Genomic DNA, 18,561 nt, shown 5'->3' with positions numbered 1-18,561 from the left:
ACGCGTGGGAGCCGAGTTTCTGAGCGAGGAAACACTTCTGCTGGACTTTTAAAAACTCTAATGCTGCGTTCACACCGGGAATGTGACGCACGTTCAAGAACGCCGGTGTTCACACTGGACTGTCGCTGCCTGATACCAGAACATGTAACTACAAGTAGAAGAGGTTTGGTGCAAATCTGGTGAATCTTCTCCAGACTTTTTATTTCACAGCTCTATTCCGAGAAATGAAAGACTTGGTTTATAGAATTCTATAAACCAAGTCGAGACTCCATCCATGTGTCCCGACCAAATCCCTGATTGGTCAAAGCTCGACTTTCAACAGCTTCACATTTTGTTCGCAGAGCCCAAAAACGGACTTAAAAACTTGCATAGTGATGCCTGAAAGTGAACATTTAATCAAAAATGTGCGTTAATACACGTTTACATGACTATTCATTGAAAGTTGTTGCATGAACGCACATGACCGAGACTGAATGAACGTTTCATGAGCTTCTACACTCGTGCACTTTCTCTTAACATCAGAGTGTGTTTGCATTAAAGTCCACTATTACATTGTTTTAATATAAAAACGTCCCCAGTAGTGTTTTAATGATGATTATGACGTTTTTAACTCTGATCCGTCTGATTGGTAAATGTTTGTGAAGTGAGGCTGCTGGTCGCCCTCCCCTGCCTGCTGCCAGAGGCGGAGCTACTCAGCTCCAAAAGCCACGCCCCCTCAGAGTAGATTTTGGAAACAGAGGCTTTAGATCAACATGAAAAATGTTTTTTAAGACATTTAGGTTGTGATATTTTGGTTAAAAATGTCATAATCATAATTAAAACACTACTGGGAACGTTTGTTTTATTTAAAAAAGTGATCATAGTGGGACTTCATATCTGCAGCTGTTCTCCACATGTGGGAATCGAACCTCCAGCCTCCTCCGTATCTGCAGACATCGCAGACTCAGTCAAACTTTCTGAATGTTGTGAGGATGAGTTCAACTTCACGTGATGAAGGTGTTGTCCTCCACCCAACGGAGAGAAAATGAACAAAAGACCGTCTCCGTTTGGTGCGGTTTCTCCTTCCTGAGAGGAGGTGCGGTAACAGATCCTCCCTGTTCTCCTCTCAGATCTCCTCCTCCCGTCACTCCAGACTATCAGACACTCGGTACCGACAGATGTCAGCAGAACGGCTCTCACATGTCTCCCATCCAGAGTTGAAAGCACAGAGGTGACGCTCCACGTGGAGGTGCAGGCGTGTGCACGTGGGCAGATGTGCACTCTGACCGTCTGCAACGACTTTAGCTTTCAGGAGATAAGAATAATGGCATGAAGTCATGAGGGGCTTAAACTCTTTCATCTGTCTCCCTCCTCTGGTCCTCACTTCTCTCTCATCACTGGGGGCCTTGAAGCTGGGGGGGGGGGGGTGACCAGGCTTCAGGATTTTGCTGATGGATGAGTTTTTTTTAAAGACTTGTTGAAATGCGTTTGTGTGCTTTGGACTCCGGCGTGTACGATGTCATCTACAGCTGATGCTTTCGACCCCCCCAGGAGTACAGAAATGTTTTAATAATATACGGACCGGCTTTGTGTTTTTACTGAAGGAAACGTGTGACCTTCATCTGACCTTTACCAATTCTTTGATTAAAAATGCAGCTCAAACATTTGAATTTAGAACCAGAAGCACTGGAGGAAACGTAAATATCGAATCATGGAAGAACTTCTTAGTTGGACGTCATGATTCCTTCACTTCCTGTTTGGCTTTTAGCTTAAAGTCCCATTTTAAAAAATAAGAGTCTGTTTAATAAGTTTGAAAATCTGAATGAAGATTAATGGCAGTTCTGGAAACCATCGTCACCAAACATCAAACCGTTATTTACGCGTCCCGGTGGCTGACAAAGACTTCAGAAGATGAAGAAGGTGAAAGGACGATCAATCAAACTTTATTGACCATGGAAACGTTTACGACACAAAGTGTAAAGTTCTCCTGGATCTTTCTCCTTCGCTGCACTCCATGAAAACATAAATATTGTTCAGTTTTATTTTATTTCAGCATAAAAAATCCTCAAACCTGAAATTCTTTGCTTTGACGTTATTGCTTACATATAAATCATATCTACATCAAAGCCTGGAGGCTCAGATTGAACGATCACATCAGCTGATGGGAGAAATCCAGACTCTCTTCCTCCTAACTTTAGACAAAAGAAAACCAGTTTGTCAGTAAAGATTTATAGTAGAGAAGCTGACTATCTGAATGGAGCACATGTTTTTATCTAGAAAAAGTTAGATCAATATTTGTTTTTATCATTTGGGAATTTGGTGTTTAAACAAGATCAGACATGAAAAACACTCAAACTCTTCCATAGTCGACTGTAGTTCTGAGAAGATTTAAAGGGCCAATACTATGATTGTCTTAAGCCATTCAGAGTAAACTATATCCTCATAAATGAGCATATATTACCTCTGGAACACTAAAAAACTAATTATTTATGAAATATAAGTTATTTTTGTGAACTCTTTTCACACCCGGAAGTAAAAGGACTCGATCTCTGAGGCTCCGCCTTTCACCCCTTGAAGGTAACGCCCATTTTATGACGTAATCCTAGAGCCGTCCTTGTCAGTGTGTCACCCACCCTTTTTTTCTAATTGATGAACACACAGAGCAGACCAGGTGATTATCCTCAAAATTTGACTCCAACAAAATGGTGATGGCTAATAAGTTCATTCTGCAATGAAATCCAGTCAAAAAATTTAGACAGCAGATTCATATTTTAGGATTCATTGAAATGATGAACCATTGTACTGATTAGCACTGGTTGTGGTTGTTTCTGTTCTCTTTGAAGTATCATCAATCTCTATTAAACATTATTTTTTCATGTTCCTGTCTGTCCAATGTTCAAACCAATTCTCCAAATTTGTCGCTACCTTTCTGTACCAGGAAATAGTCTGCTCCCTTTCTCCTGCCATCTTCTCAATATCCCTGACTGCTTATGTCATTCTCGGATGCGTTCAGGATCCATCCCAACCTGTCGTGCAGATTCCTCACCAGAAGTTTTCTCACAAAGTTTGAACGTTAAACTGAATGAGCGTTTCTTGGTCACCTCTACACTGACTCACAACACAGACAGTCGGCGTCTGCACGACTGAGCCGTCGGTGGGGGGCTTGTACTGCTAGCTGGTCACTAGAAAGTGTTTGTGTTAGCCTGGGGGCGGAGCAGACTCTTCCTGGAAGGGGCTGTTCTCACCTTGTGACATCAGCATGTGAGGACCTGCTCGTTTTTGTGGGTATGGGAGGGGCTGCAGGTTTAGAGGATTACTCTTAAATCCATGAACGGATCAAAATACCACTTTGGGTTCTTTATAGAGAGGATTGAACAGTAAAATGCACTTAAAAGATCAGAAACTTGTTTTTATGGTATGGCTCCTTCGAGAAGAGCAAAGTAATCACGTTTTGTTCAAAGTTAACGCTAAAATGAACCACTAAAAATGACTGAATTCCTGCTTTCAGGATGAAGGTTGACAGAAATTTGCTGACAGGCTAAAGTTCGGGCGGAGTCCCATTTCTCAGGAGGTTTGTGTGTTTTAAGAATCAGCACTTAACCCTTTTTAAATCATTATTTTTCTACACATACAAGCTTACCAATTCATGTCCTCGTTTGTAGAAAAGAACACCGCAGTCTCCACAGAGAGAATACTGGATTACTGCACTCCAGACCTCCTTTGATCCTTAAGGTGTAATATTTTTTTCAGGAAAACATTCAGGATCTGTAAATGTTTTAGATTCAACACTCTGGACCGGGTGTTTCCGTCTCACTCTAAGATGACATGAGTGTTGTGTCCCATGTTGCATCAGCTCTTAAAGCCTGCGTGTGTTGCATCATGTAATTAGGTGTTGCAGCCCGACTTCCAGAGCGCAGAGCCGCTGCATCGTCGTCCTGTTTATTCCATCAGTCAACACTAAAAACCAGAAACACTTCCTTTCTGTCTCTGGTTTGACTCTCGTCACACTTCCTTTCTGCTCTTTCTTTGTCCTGAGATGCATCCACAGCACCGACGGTCTGTTCGTCCTGTCTGCCGTGTTCCACCAAAACACCTGAGTCACCTCAGTTCCAGGTGTTCTTCCAGGTGGACACGGCTGACTGTGGTGAGAAATGGTCAAACACAGAATTAGTGCTGTATTTTATTTGTGCGATTAATTAATCGTGACCTGTAATTAATTAATCTAATTAATTGATTTCAATTGCAATTATTTTTAACCAAATAATTTACATAAAAGTCTGATTTTTAGATAGTTTCATTGAAATTCATGACTTTGTGGTGCAGTAGAAGATCAAATCACAATAAAAAATGACTCTGTAAAGTTTCCCTAATATAACAGACCTTCACTTTTACACCAACAAAATACATTTTTTCAATCTCCAACAATTAAGAAAAAACAAAACAAAACATTTGGTCCAGAGTTCTCAAATTTAACACATGAAAACAGCAGGAAACCTTTTCCTTCCCAATAAAAAAATAGTCTCCACAAACTTCTTATTAATACCAACAAGAGATGTACCAGGACTGTTAAAGAGGAATTAGCTTATCTAACTCTACAACTACACGTTTGAATCGAGTTCAGCCAGATAGGACTGGGGGAAGGGTGGGGGTGAGGTCCACAACCAAGACGAGCCAGAGGCGTGGTCCACGGCCAAGAACAAGAGCACAGGTGATCCACCAGGAATCTAAAATCCTTTCCGCTCCCCTGGAAGGGAAACAGGAACAACATGGGAATCACACTGCACCAAACAGAACTAAAGATGATAAATAATCATTTTTTTGATGGCGTCCTTTGAGGTGGTCGTACGACCCTCAAGGAACTACACTACACACCTGCACTCCCCTGAAGATGCAGCCGCTCCTCTCTGCGACCCGCCACGGACCGGGACAACCCAAAAACCTGCAGAACCCGTGCAGGTCTAGAACTTCAGTCCCCATAACCAACCCCTCCCTCCTGTTTGGGGTCCTGTCTCACCCCAGATTATTCATCTGGTTCTTGAACTACCATAACCAGCATACCATTACCAGCTCTGTGGCCACAGGCGTGTTTTCAGCAGGTGAGAGGATCCCGTCTCATAAATGATGTGATCCATGTTTGCGCGTCACATGACAGATTCACCTAAAAGATTCTGAATGTGAACCCTTCAGGCGGATCGAGTGAATCTGAGCACACCGGCTCTGCACTTCACAGCCTCTGACTCGTTTGTGAATATTTATTTATCTCTGCGCTGAAAGCAGAAATATTAAAAATCCAACAGAAGAAGCTCCGCGGCGTGTCGTCTGCAGCGGAGAGGAACAGATGAAAGGAGCACCTCGCTGGGAGACGACCACGGGGATTTCTGGAAACGCCTCGGCGCCCCTCACAGGCCGGCGGGCCCGACCGGACGCTCTGAGTCGGCCACCTTTCTGAAGCCGCCTCAAAGGGAAGACTGGAAGATGGGGTCTGCTGATGTAATCAAGACTTCAACTTCAGCAACGAACGCTCCTGATTCCAGCGGAGGAGGAAAAGAACACTTATGAGACCCTGCAATCAGGAGCTTTAACTGCTCACCGCCCGATGGGTTTAACACAGCAAACCTGGACTCGCCTCACAAACCCACAGAGGGTTTCTGAACTTTAGGCGCCAAAACATGGAGCAAATAAAAATGGAATTGGAGAAGTCCTGGTGAAGATCTGCAGCCATCGGCTGAAGATTTCAGGGAATTTAGATGAAAAACTCTCAGCATAAATGTTTGAACACATTGATCAGTGGAGCTGCAGGTCTGTCAGGCTCCGCCCCTTAGCCGAGAGGGATTTTTGGGTTGTTTTTTCGCCTCACGGCAGAGGCGGGCGGACGTTTTTACAGTCTGCAGACCACGGTCAGGGAGGAGCTGTAAAGGACTTTACAGCCTCTGAAAGTAAACACAGTTTACGAGGAAACCAGCTCTCCTCCAAGTAAGGAAGTCGGCCTGTTTTTAAATTACATTCGCTCTTTTGCACTCTGGTTCTGACCTTGAAGAGCTCGCACCGGTGTGGTTCTGACACGGGGACGCACGCACGGATTTAGGTTCACGGTGAAGAAATAAAGGACGAATGAAAGAAGAGATTTCTAAAGAAAAAACATGAAAAGATGATGGCAGTTTTTGGAAAAACGGCTCTAAAGGAGAAACCTTCTCAGCCGGCGTGGACGCCACCTCTGCTCTTGTTCAGAAGGCGGCGCACACGCTATGATGCACACGCTCCGCCGCGTGCTCCACCTTTCTGCTGCAAACACCACATTAACATTACACAGAGAGATTTCTGCAGATGAAAGGCCTTCAGATCAGGAGCTGCTCTGACAGTCCTAACCTATCAAACTCAGAGATGTGGCGGCGCCATCGACGGGTCCGCCGGGATGCTGTGAAGTCTCTGTGAGCCGTTTTGATGAATTCAAGCACCCAAGCTGCAGAAATATTCTCACACTTTTGCTTTGGATCAAGAAGCTGAACTGTAGAAACCCCAGAAAAAGCTCACAAATGAGTTATTTAGCATTGAAGAAGGCCACGCCCTCCAGACTGTAATCAGGACCGAGGAGGAGGACGTTTCAAAGACCGGCGGTGGATCTGGTCATTTATTTCGTCTTTTATCTAAAGGATAAAGACGTCGTTTACCTGTTTCCATCTCTGACCTGCAGTCATCCTAATGTGAAGGAATCTGCTGTTTTTGATAGGTGTGGCCTATCGGTTAACTTCAGGTGACCACACCCCTTCTGTCTGGTTGTGACCCCCTTATATCGGTCTGTAGTGTTGTTTTCTGTAAAGAAAAAAACTACCTCTAAAAAAGAAAGGAGTCACAGTCTGACTTCTACTCCATTTATTCAAGAATAAAACAGAAGATCTTTCTTAGCATCCCAGTCACAGATAGAAGACCCGATTCTCTGTTTCCCCACATCTGTATGGATTTGGGGCCCTGCGACAGACTGGCGACCTGTCCAGGGTGTACCCCGCCTTCGCCCATCAGCAGCTGGGATAGGCTCCGGCACCCCCGCGACCCCGAAAGGGAAGAAGCAGTCTGGAAGATGAATGATGAATGAATGTATGGATTTGGAGGGACGTGACTCTCAGCCTGTGACTCTCAGCACACTGTTCAACCATAATTATGTTTGTCTTGGCAGATCTTATCAGGGTAACCCGACTCCTTTCTCTGGTTCCAGATCACACTGGTGTTACGTACATTTTGTGGATGTTTGAAATAAGAAAATTGGTCATACATGGAAAAGGTTGTGGTTATAATACATGACATTTTCACTGATGTATCACGAATTAACCAGGTTAAAACCCTAAAGGAGTTTTGAATTAACCACGAAAAGATCAGATAAACCCGTGCGTCATTGAATTTCTTCACCTAATATTATATAATCAGAGCAGTGGGCAGAAATCCCATCGCATCAGCACCATGGACGGCACCCCCCTGGAGCCCTCGCGATGCTCTGTTTTATTTTACCGGTAGGATTAGGCTGGTCCGCACCAGTTCTTAAGGTGCTCATGCACCGGCTGCGTCGGTGTGCATTTAAGCGGCCACTTTCAATGAAAAGTCTTTGCAAACGCCCGTAGAGCAGAATTTGTACACGTTTGCATAAACTTTTCATTGAAAGTGAGCGATTGAATGCGCAATGACACAGCCGGTGTGTGAGTATCTTTAGTCTCAGCCAGTCGCCAGCTGACGCAGCCCGGCGCCTAAAACACCTGTTAGACTCTGTATTCACTGGAGACAGAACTGGAAGACATGCGGTAGTGTCAGCTCTGTGGAGAAAGCGGGTGTTTCATTCCGCTTTCATTTCATATTGGTGGAGCCAGCAGCACAGACTCCTCATGGAGGGGGCGGTCTCACGCTATGACATCACAATGTGAGGACCCGCTCGCTTTCATTGGTATGGGGAGGGGCTTCTGTTGAGAGCGCAGGTTTTTAGAGGATTTCTCAGAAATGTGTGAAAGGGTCAAAATATCACGTTGGGGATCTTTATAGTGAGGAATAAAGATTATTAAACACTTAAACTTTTACCAATTACTGGGAAAATGTGAAAATCGCCAAAACTTTACACTTTCCCACAAAATGGGCCGCCAAGCCATAGGTCAAACCCCAGACCTCGAGGGCCAACCTCCTGCTGTTTTTTCTGAAATCCAGACTCACCTGCTGCTGATTACCTCCCAGCCAGCGAGGCCAAAAGTGGGAAGAAAATATGGACCCCACCTGCGTTCGCCCACATCCACTTAAGTGAGGTCTCAGTGGGTTAGCTGCTACGCTATCGACCACGGAAACCGTGGACAAACCCAATTGGGGCCACATTTTCTGCCCACTTTGAAACCATATGGGCGTACTTGACCTTGCTGGCTGGGCTGGATCAGGTGTGACGGGCAATAGGGAGGTTCAGTTCAATTGCAGGTTGGTTGGAATAAATGTTTAGAACTGTGTTCTGACACTCCTGCCGGCAGCCATCCCATAGTATTTTCAAAACTTCCTCCCCATCACCTGGGTTTTGGTTTCATTAGTGGATTTTGAAACATAATGTTTGACCTTTTTGATGGTTATGACAGAATTCCTTTTCATCGAGTGCTAGATGTGCTCAAATTTTGGTGAGTTTTTGAGTTTGTGTTGGGGTCACATTTCTGCTCAAAGATACAGTTAGAAACAATCTGGTTCAACAGGACTGCTGCTGCTGCAGGACAGAAATATTCTTGTTTTCCATCAGCAGTGACTCACATTAGAAATGCTTTTTTCTTTTTCTTGATAAAATCTAATTCAGGAAAAACCTGTAAGATCTGCAATCTTTAAATCTGCCATTACTCAGAGTCGGGATTAAGAAAAAAGCAGAAATGATTGAAAAGCTTTAAAAAGATCTCTTGAATGTTTGGTTTTGAGGAGCTCGACTGCAGGTTTGAAACCTCTGCTCGGATTGTTAGGCTGTTGCTTCGTGGCGCCGCCGCTCCGGTGATCAAAGCCGTCCTGGGTACAGCCGAGGATTACCGGCTAACAAGAGAGCAGCGAGAAACGGCGTGAAGGCGAAGAACCAAACTGAGCCGCATAATTGGAACCTGAGAAAGGATCTTTGAGCTTCAAATTTAATGGCTAACTATCTGTTGTTGCTGCAGCAAAGCCGCCTTTGGTCTTTCTAAGTCCTATCTCTGTTTGTCTTATTCTCCGTAATCTTTTTTTTTTTTTCGTCTCCTTCAGTCTCATCTCTTCTGATGTTTTCGGCTGAACATGCATCCCTCCATCCTCCGCTCCTTCCCGCGCTGTAATTGGAGCTGGAAGCCTGAAGACAAGCGGCTCAGTGTTTGTCAGGCTGACAAGCAGCCTGTTGGCTTTTATTAAGTGAGCCGGACCGGAGAGGAGGAGGGAAGCTGCTGTTAGCGTCACCACAGAGAGAATGGAGGGAAACCTGTGGGAGAAACTGGCAGTGTTTCATGTTCCTCATCCAGCCGTCATGTCGAAGAGACTTCAGAGAAGTCTCCAATCTGCAGACGTGTCGAGGACTTCCTCTCCAGCTGCAGGAGAATGACAGCGGTCTCACAGCAGGACAGACATGCAGACCGCACAGCGAACGATGTCAGGATGACGGTCCAGATGTGCGCCGGTTTTCTCATTTGTTTTCTTGATTTGTTCCGTTTGAAATGTTGCCCTGAAGCTGCTGTCAGTATCACTGATGAAGTGTTACATCCTGCTGCTACTGCTGGACCTCTTTCCATCCAGTTGGGTTTTTGTTGTTGTGGTGCTGGTTTGTTTTGTTCTCTTTTACGCTCTTTGTCCTCAGCAGTCTTATTCTGCTGGGTTTTGTTATTTTAGTTTGAGGTTGGTTCTTGGTAGTCTTAGTTTGTGGGCTTTATTTGTTTGTTTTCTTTAGGTAGTTTTGGTTAGAGGGAGCTGCTCACTTAAATGTTACTTCCGTCTGTCGTCTGCGTCCGGTGTGAATTCACCTTTAGAAATCATGCTGGGCGGGGCCATAAGCTCCTTGCTCCGCCTCATTCTGATGCATCCACTTGCAGACAAATAGATCCATGAACGTTTTTGTTTTCCTGGTCTGACCTGGAACATTATGATGCACTATGATCATCTAATTTGCCATTTTGTTGCACCAATAATTTTAGATTGGGGGTGTGAGGGGCTGTAAGCTAGTGGGAGAGTGTTTACACAGAGAGGTCTCAGCAAAGGAGCTGAATTTCTAATAAACTCCTGCTGCTCTGCAGAAACTGTGTTCTAGAAAACGACAGATTTTTGGATTTTGGATCAAAACATCATAATTCTAACTAAAAGATCACCAGGAATGCATTAGAAAATGATCAGAGTGGGACTTTGTATGTTTGCATTCAAGCTGTTCTCTAAATTCCAAATTTGTGCTTCCAGAAGTCCTCTTTAAAATACAGAGAAAGTGGATTGTTTGTAGAAAAAGACACAAAAAGTGATCAAAACGGTTTGAGGAACCTGCGAGAATCATCTTAAACGTAGAGTAAACATGGAAGAGCTCGGCAGCTGAAACAAACCCACAAAGATTTCAGTCGTCTGTGGTGGTTAGTTTGAGGAAACCACGAGTTTCTGCTCGATGGCATGAAGGAAAGGAGTGAAGAAGCATTTCTGTAGCTTTTAGAACCATCTGAGCTCAGAGAATATTATTATTTTATTTACTGTGTAGAAACGTGGAAATGGAGAGAAGGAGTCATAGAGTAAAAGCTGTTTTCATCTCATCATCTCGATCAAATGTGATCTTCCTGCTGTGGAGAGGCTCTCTGACTGATGTGAACCCACACTAATGAGAAGGCCTGTGTGCATCTGTGTCACTGATCTTATTGGAGAGGTGATAAAGCGCTAATTAGTGCTGAAAAGAACATTGATTTACGAACTGGGCCGGCTGATTAACAACAGTTCTTAATCAATGCAAATGGCAAACTGGAGAGTCCGGTGGAGGTAATTGTTGAGGACATTTTCAGGATGTGATTGTAGCTGACAGGAAAAGATGATGGGGTGGATTTGATCTGGGGGGGGCTTTGAGGTCACTGTTGTGAAGAGTTTTTACTCCTTTTGTGTTCCTCTCAATCCCACTTTAGATGTTCAAACGTGTAATGATCTAAACCTGCAGCTTCCTCTGCAGCTGGAGATGTTCTTGTTATTCATCGCGCTCCTCATCCTCAGAAGAAGAATTCAGCCACATGACTCTGGTATTAATTATTGCATAAACCTGGTTCAGTGTTGCATTGTGGTCTAAACAGACGTGTTGGTCCATTCTGCCCACAGGAATCATCTTTAGTCTAATTCATATTTAATGTTTTTTTCTGAATCTTTATTGTTTTGTTGTTTCATCACTTCTACCAGCATTTATATTAATGAGAATCTTGTTGATTCATTTCCCCACGATTTGGTTTAATGTTGTAACACGGTTCAGTTTAAACTGAGAATTTCTTCGTATTCATCATCTCACTGCTGGAGGGTTCATGGGAGTTCACTCATCCAGTCCATTTTTGGACATTTTGTTTAGTGGGTTTGGAGAAGGCGTTCGAGCACGTTCCCGTGGTGTCCTGTGGAGGGCGCTCTGGGGGTACGGGGAGCCTTACTGAGGACTGTCCGGTCTCTGTCTTTGGACCGCTCTTTATTACCGATTCTGTTCATAGTCTTTGGTGATCTGTTTTGGGGACCACAGGATTTCATCTCTGCTCTTTGCAGATGATGTTGTCCTGTTGGCTTCATCCAGCCAGGACCTCCAGCGTGTATTGGAGTGGTATGAAATTCAGCACCGCTAAGTCTGATGCCATGGTTCTGGACCGGAGAAAGGTAGTTTGTCCTCTCTCGGTGGGTGGAGTGCTCCTGCCTCAGGGGGAGGAGTTTAAATATTTGGGTCTTGTTCATGAGTGAGGGAAGATCGGAGCGTGAGATCGACAGGCGGATTGGAGTCACCATTTTACGGTCACTGCACCGGTCTGTTGTGGTGAAGAGAAGAGCAAAGATCTCAATTTACTGGTTTATCTCTGTTCCAGTACTCACCTATGATCATGAGATCTGGATTATGACAAAAGGAAAAAGATACTGACTACAAGCGGCTGAGTGTTCTCTTAGAGATGGGGTGAGAAGGATGGATGAGTGGATGAATAAATGGAAGGATGAATAAATGGATGAATGGATGGATGGATGGATGGAAGGATGAATAAATGGATAGAAGGATGAATAAATGGATGAATGAATGGATGGATGGATGGAAGGATGAATAAATGGATGGATGAATGGATGGATGGATGGTTTTAAAGTCTCATCACAAAACAGAATTTGCTGATGAACTGATTATTATTCCTCCCTTTTCTCACAGCAGAAGAGCCTCATCTGATGATCTCGCTGCACTTTAACATCATCAGAACAAAAAACACAAAGATGCTGAAAACAAACTGAGCTGCAGTTTTTCTCCACAAACCATCACAAAAACTCAAAGTCAGACTTTTTCTTGTTTCCTAATGAATCTATTTTGTTCTCTTGTATTAATCACGGTGGTCCTAACAGTTGGACCGTCTTTCGGGTTGCTGGTTCGGTTCTGGGGTTTCTGTTATCGGCCCGTCAGGATGCAGCTGTGTTTTGCTCTGCTGTCCGTCCCAGTGCAGTAATTCCAGTTCATGACAGACAGAACCTTCTGATTGCAGCTTCCTCCTCGGTCCGGTTTCATTGATGAGGCTGCAGCCTCCTGTTTGTTTTTCCTTGAACATGCAGATAATCTGCTCTGCGGCGCCGCAGCAGTAAAAAGACCTTCACGGGTTTAATCTGCCACTCCTCAGATTAATGTCGGTGGGTGTTTCAGCACTTTACGACGCCACCGGCCTCATCTTTTACTCCCAGGAGGATTTACTTCATTAAAAGTTGGCAGAAAATAAAAAGGATGTTTATTTACCACAAAGTTTCTCCTGGTTTTTCCGGATTCTTTCCTCTATTTAAATGAGAACTGGTTCTAATTTCTATCCGTGTTTAAGGATTGGTTTGGCCGTCCTGGAGGAGACGTTCTCCTTCTGCTTCTGTCTGTGTTGCTGTTTAACAACTGTTACTGTTGTTGGTTTAAAGCCCCAAACGGCGAGCTTGGCTGTGGGCATCGCTCCGTCTGTCTGCGACTTCCACGCCTCTGTTCTCCTGCAGTCTGCTGCCTTTGGCTCCGTTCTCCTGTTTGTTGGTCCGGAGAGTCCGCTTTGCAGAAGCAGCTTTTCTTCTGGCGCTTTTCTAATTGAACGGTGGAAGTCTTTGGTCGGACCACATTCATGTCTTTAATAATTCATCCCAGGCTCCGTGGAGGGTTGGAGCTTTTACAGCAATAGTTTAATCTGCAGGAGGAAAACCTTCCAGATGAAAACATGACGCTTTAGTCTGAATAAACTTTAGCATGTTTTTGGTCTGACAAAGAGGAGGAGATTTTCATAAGCAGTGGAGAAATGATCAATGTCCATGAATCGTTGTTGGTTTACTCTCATTTTCTCTGTTAAAACTGTTTTTAACATGTTCTTGTGGTATTTTCATGATGATGAAGGACATTTATAAAGAAAATTAGCCTTAAAATTACATTTCTGAGTATTTCATATTGCTGTGAATCAGGAGCAGATGAAAAAATGCTGTTAAAAAAGAACAAGCGTCCTGCTCCGCCCCATCCTGATGGATCCACCTGCAGACAAACATGAACGTCTTTGTTGTCCTGGTCTGAGCTGGACTCTGGATCTAGACCGTACGACTGGATAGAAACGATGTTGCTGCCATTTTTGTCGCACTGCTAATGTTAAGTTGTGGTGTGAGGGGCTGTAAGCTAGTGGGAGAGCAGGTAAACAGATGGTTGATGGGAAGGGGGGCGGGGTTGCTCTGTACCAGCAGTCCGGCCCATAACTCAGAGGTGAATTTCTAATGAACTTCTGCCTTTCTGCAGAAACGTAATTATAATTATGGCTAAAATCATAATGAAAAGACGACTGGAACCACTTTGAACACAGATCAGAAGATGACCAGAGTGGGACCTTAATGACTCAAAGGTTATGCTAATTTTAAAAGAGGAAACATTTTAGGATAATTATAGTTTTTGAAGATTTTTAGAAGTTCTTCTCTGACCAAAAGTTCCTCAGAAATTATGTTCACACAGGAATTATTCACATTTTATGTACATATTTTATTCTTTACCATCTTTATGTAAATAATATCCAACTGTTAATGTTAACTTTTCTTTCCATGTTTTGTTAAGGAGCCATGATAAAAACTTCAATCAGAGCTCAAATTCACAACAATTGAATAATAAAATGTAAAAATGGATTGTCAAAGTTTTTATTTTTCAAATCCACATTTTATCTGTCATACATAAACATACATGGTAAAATATGCAGGGAAATATATTGCACAGCTGTTAAAAATGAAATATATATTTTTAAATATTAAAAAAAATATTTATTTAACTGTTATATTAAATATATAATATTAAAATAAATATATTACCATTAAATATATTTTTTTAATCTATGAAAGTCACAGAAAACAATTAAATGAATTTAAGGACAAGTGAGAAAATGATATGTGTATAAAAATTTACAAGAAATGTTTTTACTTTGTAGATTAAAAAATCTGTTTCATTCTTTTTTTTTTAAACTATTCCAATAATGAAATGTTTTTGTTTCATTCTCAGGACGTCTTTTCTTAAACTATACACGATAAAAAGATGAAAGGCTGGAATTTAATACATTTTCCTATTTACTATTATTTAAATTTTTTTTTTTTTTTTTGAGTTACTGGTGTCATTTAGAAATTGTTTCTACTTCATCCATTCATCATGTTTGTATCCCTTTATTTTAAGCTTATATGTCTTTTTTTCCTCCACAACTTTAATCCAGTTCTGTTGAGGTTCTGGTTGTAGCCGATGTTTTGTTATGGCTTTTTTTATATAATTTCTTTATTTAAGTATTAGCTAAATGCAAAATTAGCCATAAACACTAAAAGAAAAAAAAAATATATATATATATATATATATTAGCCAAAACAACTAGCATGTAGCTGAAATATTAGCTAAACTCCAAAATAGCCTAAAAAGTCTTAGTAAATGGTAAATGGCGTATACTTGTACACACATTCACACACTGGTGGTGGCTCCGCTGCCGAACACTGGCGCCAACCTCCCACCAGAGGCAATTTGGGGTTCAGTGTCTTGCCCAAGGACACTTCGACACATGGGCGGGCAAGGCGGGAATTGAACCTGCTCACTTCTGATCAGGAGTCGACCGCCCTACCACTGCACCACGGCCGCCCCAAATACCAAAATAGTCCAAAACGCTGCAGAATGACGATGTCTAAAACTTTAAAACTGTAACTTTTTAACATAATTCTGAATAATAAAAATGCAGGAATATTATTCCAGAATAAATCAACTTAAACCTTAAATAACTTTAATATTTTAGTCTCCATAGTTTTCCAGGATAACATCGGGTCATTAATAACAATAAAATAAAATGACCTCTAGGGCCGGATAGAATCACCCGGAGGGCCGGATCCGGCCCCCGGGCCTTGACTTTGACACGTGTCTTGAACCATGAGGACGTGTCGCGTTTGTCTGACTTGTTTCTGGTCTCCGTGCAGGAATGCTCCTCCAGGAGACGTTCGTGGAGGAGCCCGATGGCCTGGTGTCCGTGAACCTGCTGGTGGTGTCTGCAGTCGCCGCCTTCTCCACGGGCGCCATCCTCTCCGGCCTGACGGTCTGCTGGATCATGAGCCACCGGCACCGGCACTCCCAGGGCTCCAGAGCCGGCGCCGCCCGCCGCAAGAGCGACAAGGAGCAGAGCATTCTGGGTCAGGACCGCAGCGGGTCGGTGATGAGCGTGACCAGAACCAGCGGCGGGGATCGCCGCCGCTCTCAGCCAGACGCCCACTTCATGATGCCCAACGGCTGGCCGAAAGGCGAGATGGACCCGGGGCTGCTGCCCACGCCGGAGCAGACCCCCCTGCAGCAGAAGCGGGCCGTGCGGCTCCCCGACGGCGACTGGGATCAGAGCCAGACCTTCCTGGCCTCCGTGGCGCCCTCGTGCCCCAACAACGCCGTCATTTACCTCAGCTCCAAGTACCTGCACGGAGGTGGGGGGGTGGTGCGGATAGACGACCAGGGCGAGGTGGTGCTGCCCCCCCACACAGACCGCCAGCGCTACCTGATCCTCGCCACCCAAAGAGGCGAGCACGGCGGCGGCCGCCCCACCACCCTGAGGAACTCGGCGGGCGAGTACATCTACCCCGCCACGCCGCAGGAGTCGCCTGACCGGCGGCGGGTGGTCTCCGCCCCCACGCCCCACATGGACTACGGGGAGCCCCGCTGGAGTCAAGAGGCTCTCAACTACAACGGCGTGCCGTACGGCGCCCAGCGGCAGGGCCTCATCCGGCCCGACGTGCACGGCCCCCGCGGCCTGGCTGACCTGGTCGACTTCAGCCACCTGCTGGGGAAGAACCTGGTGGAGCGCTCCCCCAGCGGCCAGTGAGAGGACGCCAGCAGTGACTGAAGCCCCTCCCACTGTCGACCTTCAGGTGACGGGAAGAGGGGGAGTCTGCCATCCTTCATCAGCTGTGCCCCCTCCCTGATTGGTGCCATGACGAGACAACAGAGGGGGGGTCCAAACAAAAGAGCCATCCTCTGAACGGGACAGTTTTCTAAAAGATGACTGAGAAAGCTGGTCCTTAAACCCCGCCCACTCCGCCATCTTTAGTTTGTTTGTATCATCCAGCAGACAACAATGTGCTGAGACTGAACCGCTGTAGCTGTGCCAGACGACCCCCCCACCAGCATCCGTCTTACTGTTACTGTGAAGTTTGAATCAGACGAGGAAAGACGGTTTTCCCATTTCTACTTGAAGCTCTGTGTTGGCCAATCAGACGTCTGAGGAGTTGACCAGAGCTCAGACTCCAGATTATGTCAAGGAAAGCAATAATTAGCAACCAACAGCTGACGATGAAGCCAGTTTACTATTTTTCTAACCTGGATGTGTGAGGCGGGTGGAGACGGATTCTTTGGGATTTCCGTTCCTGTGGAGCTCCGCCCACTCGGGAGCTGCTTTGGTCTCCTCTGCACCACACTGAGGTCTTGTGTCCGGCAGCAGGAGGAGACTGCAGCAACAAACAACCGTTAAAAGTGCTGCGCCTTTCCCGCCTGAATCTCAATGAGCGTAAGCCACGCCGGCCGGCACGCCGTCTCCTGTGGCTGAGCATCAGCGGCCGACCTGGAAAGGAGAGCGGTGAGGCTGAGTCGGGAGGGGGCTCCATTAGTGGTCATCCCCAGTGGCTGGACAAACAAAAGCGGGCCGCAGAGAACAGGTGGACGGCGGCCGATGGGAGTGGCGTTCCTCTTTCAGCTCTTTGTCTGCTCCGATGGTTTTGTGCGTCCTTATCTGTTCTGGATTCAGGTGGAGATGTGTGGAGCTTCGGCGGGTGACGGTGGCGTGATGCTTTTGTGTTACAGTCACGTAAGATCGTTGTCGCCGTCCTGCTTTTCTCCATCACCCTGACAGAGTGCAGGTAGAAAACAACAACCTGCAGGAATCAGTCCCATTTTCAGGTCTGGGTTTGATGTTTCCGTTGATCTTTCTCAGAAATTCCGTACATAAATTGTGGATAATTCTCCTCATGCTCGTCACATGGTTATTAGGGTTCGTTTTATGAGCGCTGGTGGTGCCAAATTCCCAAACAGAGCCAGAAAAGAAGCGAATGGAAACAGAAGAAGCTTCAGACAATCTCAGATCAGAGAAACGATAAAACTGGAAAACCGGATTAATGAACTGGAACCTGAAGGTTACTTTTTCAGAACTTGTGTTTTAATCGTTTGCTGTCATGAATTTGCCTTCATTGTCTGCATTTTTTAAACTTCCACATCTTTCAAAACCTATTTTTGATTTATAAAAGTAGAAATGCATCTTATTTCCTGTGCAACATTTTTATTTTTCTTCTTTTCCCATCAAATTCTCTCAAATATCCTATTGATGCGGTTTTTAGTCTAAATAAATCCGGATCTTTTGCTTGAAGCCACTTTATCACAGACAATCACAAACACGGCGGTTTGGGATGAAGCTGCCAATGGGCCGCCCCTCCTCCTCCTCCTCCTCCTCCTCCTCCTGTCTCTCTGTTAGCATCCTCCCTGTGGGAAAGCCTCCGCCCATCTTCAGTTCCCACCTGTGCAGGTGTCACGAGATTCCAGCTGCTCTACGCTGACCCGGGACAAAACATCCGTCCATCACCGCTGAGGGACGATTTAGACAATCAACCTGCTAAATTTGGAACACAGACAAAACTCATGAGGGATTTGAACCAGGGATCGTCTGCAGTGTGAACACCACAACAGTGATCTTCCCGTTTCAATTAGGGGTGTAACGGATCACAACAGTCACGGTTCAGATCGTGTCACAGTTTGATTGGATCATTTTTCAGATCAGCAGAAAGAAAAACAGGAAAAAACAGTTTAAACCCTAAAATATTTTACTGGAAAAACTTCAAAACATACAGAAAGTACTTCAAAGCATAAAAGTTCACTAACACACATATATTTATTAAAAACAAACAAAACTCTGAAAC

The 18,561-nt window shown here is 44.7% G+C and overlaps 1 protein-coding gene across 5 annotated transcripts in view; it reads left to right on the top strand.

Moving 5' to 3' along the window:
* The window catches only part of sema6bb (sema domain, transmembrane domain (TM), and cytoplasmic domain, (semaphorin) 6Bb), a 161,169-nt gene extending 143,155 nt beyond the window's left edge, over positions 1-18,014 (top strand). For 4 of the 5 annotated variants that reach the window (XM_024279410.2, XM_024279409.2, XM_024279412.2 and 1 more), the window contains one exon: positions 15,595-16,481. In XM_024279410.2, the coding sequence (XP_024135178.1) occupies positions 15,595-16,481 (887 nt within the window). Of the gene's footprint in view, positions 1-15,594 lie in introns of all 5 variants that reach the window. The other variant, XM_024279408.2, reaches the window with a different exon arrangement.
* The last annotated feature ends 547 nt before the right edge of the window (positions 18,015-18,561 follow it).

This window comes from Oryzias melastigma, linkage group LG4 (genome assembly GCF_002922805.2).
Source record: "Oryzias melastigma strain HK-1 linkage group LG4, ASM292280v2, whole genome shotgun sequence".
Taxonomy (NCBI): Eukaryota; Metazoa; Chordata; class Actinopteri; order Beloniformes; family Adrianichthyidae; genus Oryzias; species Oryzias melastigma.
The sequence above is the reverse complement of the archived record's forward strand: the minus strand, read 5'-3'. Positions and strand labels throughout refer to the sequence as shown.